Source organism: Nansenia antarctica (assembly GCF_963989245.1).
Source record: "Nansenia antarctica genome assembly, chromosome: 1".
Classification (NCBI taxonomy): domain Eukaryota; kingdom Metazoa; phylum Chordata; class Actinopteri; order Argentiniformes; family Microstomatidae; genus Nansenia; species Nansenia antarctica.
Window position 1 is genome coordinate 23,094,316 of NC_137674.1, and position 2,500 is coordinate 23,096,815.

At 46.9% G+C, this 2,500-nt stretch overlaps 1 protein-coding gene across 1 annotated transcript in view; it reads left to right on the forward strand.

Moving 5' to 3' along the window:
• ralgapa1 (Ral GTPase activating protein catalytic subunit alpha 1) overlaps positions 1 to 2,500 on the forward strand; it is a 94,047-nt gene that overhangs the window by 68,425 nt on the left and 23,122 nt on the right. Inside the window, exon 41 of the mRNA XM_080540159.1 lies at positions 25 to 148. Within this exon, the coding sequence (XP_080396285.1) occupies positions 25 to 148 (124 nt within the window). The remainder of the gene's footprint in view (positions 1 to 24; positions 149 to 2,500) is intronic.

Sequence of the window (2,500 nt, forward strand, 5' to 3'; positions counted from 1 at the left end):
TCTCCCCCCCCCCCCCCCCTCCAGTCGGGAGACTCATAAGATCGCGGTGTTCTACGTGGCCGAGGGGCAGGAGGACAAACACTCCATCCTGTCCAACACCAGCGGGAGCCAGGCCTACGAAGACTTCATCTGTGGGCTGGGCTGGGAGGTACGGGGGGGGGGGTCTGTGTGTGTGTCTGTGTCTGTGTGTGTGTCTGTGTGTCTGTATCTGTGTCTGTGGGTGTGGGTCTCTGTGTCTGTGTGTCTGTGTCTGTGTGTCTGTGTCTGTCTGTGTCTGTGTGTGTCTGTGTGTGTGTGTGTCTGTGTCTGTGTGTGTGTCTGTGCGTGCGTCTGTGTCTGTGTGTGTGTCTGTGTGTGTGTGTGTGTGTCTGTGTGTGTGTGGCTGTGTGTGTGTCTGTGTCTGTGTCTGTGTGTGTGTCTGTGTGTGTGTGTGTGTGTGTGTCTGTGTCTGTGTGTCTGTGTGTCTGTGTCTGTGTCTGTGTGTGTGGGTCTCTGTGTCTGTGTGTCTGTGTCTGTGTGTCTGTGTCTGTCTGTGTCTGTGTGTGTCTGTGTGTGTGTGTGTCTGTGTCTGTGTGTGTGTCTGTGCGTGCGTCTGTGTCTGTGTGTGTGTCTGTGTGTGTGTGTGTGTCTGTGTGTGTGTGGCTGTGTGTGTGTCTGTGTCTGTGTCTGTGTGTGTGTCTGTGTGTGTGTGTGTGTGTGTGTCTGTGTCTGTGTGTCTGTGTGTCTGTGTCTGTGTCTGTGTGTGTGTCTGTGTGTGTGTGTGTGTGTGTGTGTGTGTGTGTGTGTGTGTGTGTGTCTGTGTCTGTGTGTGTGTCTGTGTGTGTGTGTGTGTGTGTGTGTGTTAGGGATGGACGGTTTCCAATTATTGAAACCGAAAAACCGTCAAAGACTAAAACCGGGGTTTTCCGGTTAACCGAAAAATAAATGTAAAAAAAAAAAAGAGCGCCAATTTCAAATAATTGAGCCCTACTGCTACAATACACTCATGTCGAACACCATTAAAACACCGTAAGCACAGTCGCAACACATTTAGGCTACTTAGTTTCACAAATATAAGTGGAAAGGCAGACTTTTGTAAGCTACACCATACATGAAAACACATTCATGAACACTTAACACACCAGCTCCGCTGATCCAGGGTGCACGCCTGCACGGAAGATCATCTCTTGGAACAGCGTCTTCATTGAATGAACTGCTTTCTCAATATCTTGGTTCTTAGACAAAGTTTCAGCTGCTGCTCAATGTATTTAAATATTTGAATACTGCTCAATAATCACTGAAATATTAGACTTAGAATTATGCAGTGAACATACTTAAAGCTTTTCATAAAAACCACATGCCGCGAGACTGACTCGTCCTGAACTGTCGTAAGTCAATCAACAAAGAATGCCCCATCAAAATAAAAGTGCCCATGGTAGAGCTGTCAAAATAGAGCTTTCAAAATAAATGTACTAATACAGATAAAGATAAATACAGAACTACCTTTGCGTCACTAAGTGACCGCGTATTTTCTGAGACATGCGTTCTGTCATCACTTTCAGTAGCGCCTTCACACACAGTGGCGCTGTGCACAAACACTCTTGATCCGTATCAGGCCCGTCACTATGGGCGGGCCTCAGGGGGCCAGGCCCGCCTACAGACGTGCTGGTGCCCCCCCAACTGGCGGCCAGATATAAAAAATATTTTTTTTTTTTTTTTTTACAATTATTAATCTTCTATATTTTATGTTAAATTAAGACATAAAAATTGAGAAACAATAATGTGTTTTTCATTTTGTTGGAAGGGATTCTAGTGACAACCAATCATTTGAAAAGAAGTTGAAATATTGCACGTTACTGCATGCTGCTGCTACCGCCATTTCAGCTGTGTGAGCCGACTCAGTCGAGCAAAGTCAGTGCTTTTTGTAGTAACGTTAGGCCTGCCTAGATGGATATACGAAAGTGGATTAAATCCTCGAAAGGTGCAGCTGCACCCAACCCCAATGGACAGAGAGATAGCACCAGCAGTAGCGACTGTGGGCCTGACACTAGTAGCACCCCGACTGCTACTACTAGCAACGTGACCCTTGCTGCTAATGTTAGCCCCCCGACTATTACTAGCACTAACGTGAGTTTAGCTACTAGCCCACCGACGAATGTTAGGGCTAGCCTTGCTAGCCCCCCGACGACTACTGTTCCTGTTGGATTAGTGGTGGAGCCGTATGACCTTGGAATGGACCAGCCTAAACAGGTTATTTTGAGCAAATATCCAGTCAGAATGTTTGGTGCAAAAAACGATCATTGGCCTCAAGCTGGAACATGGACTGGCTTGAGTATTCTCTGAAAAAGGACGCCGCGTTTTGCTACGCGTGCAGGAAATGTAGGGTAGTGCAGCGAATTCAGGGTAAGTTAATATCGTTTGTGTGCGTGTGTGTGTGTGCGTGTGTGTGTAGGCACCCGCCGTGGTGATGTTTTGCTAGTTGTATTCTCGTCAGCTTTTTCAATTGGAGAGATGGGCTGTT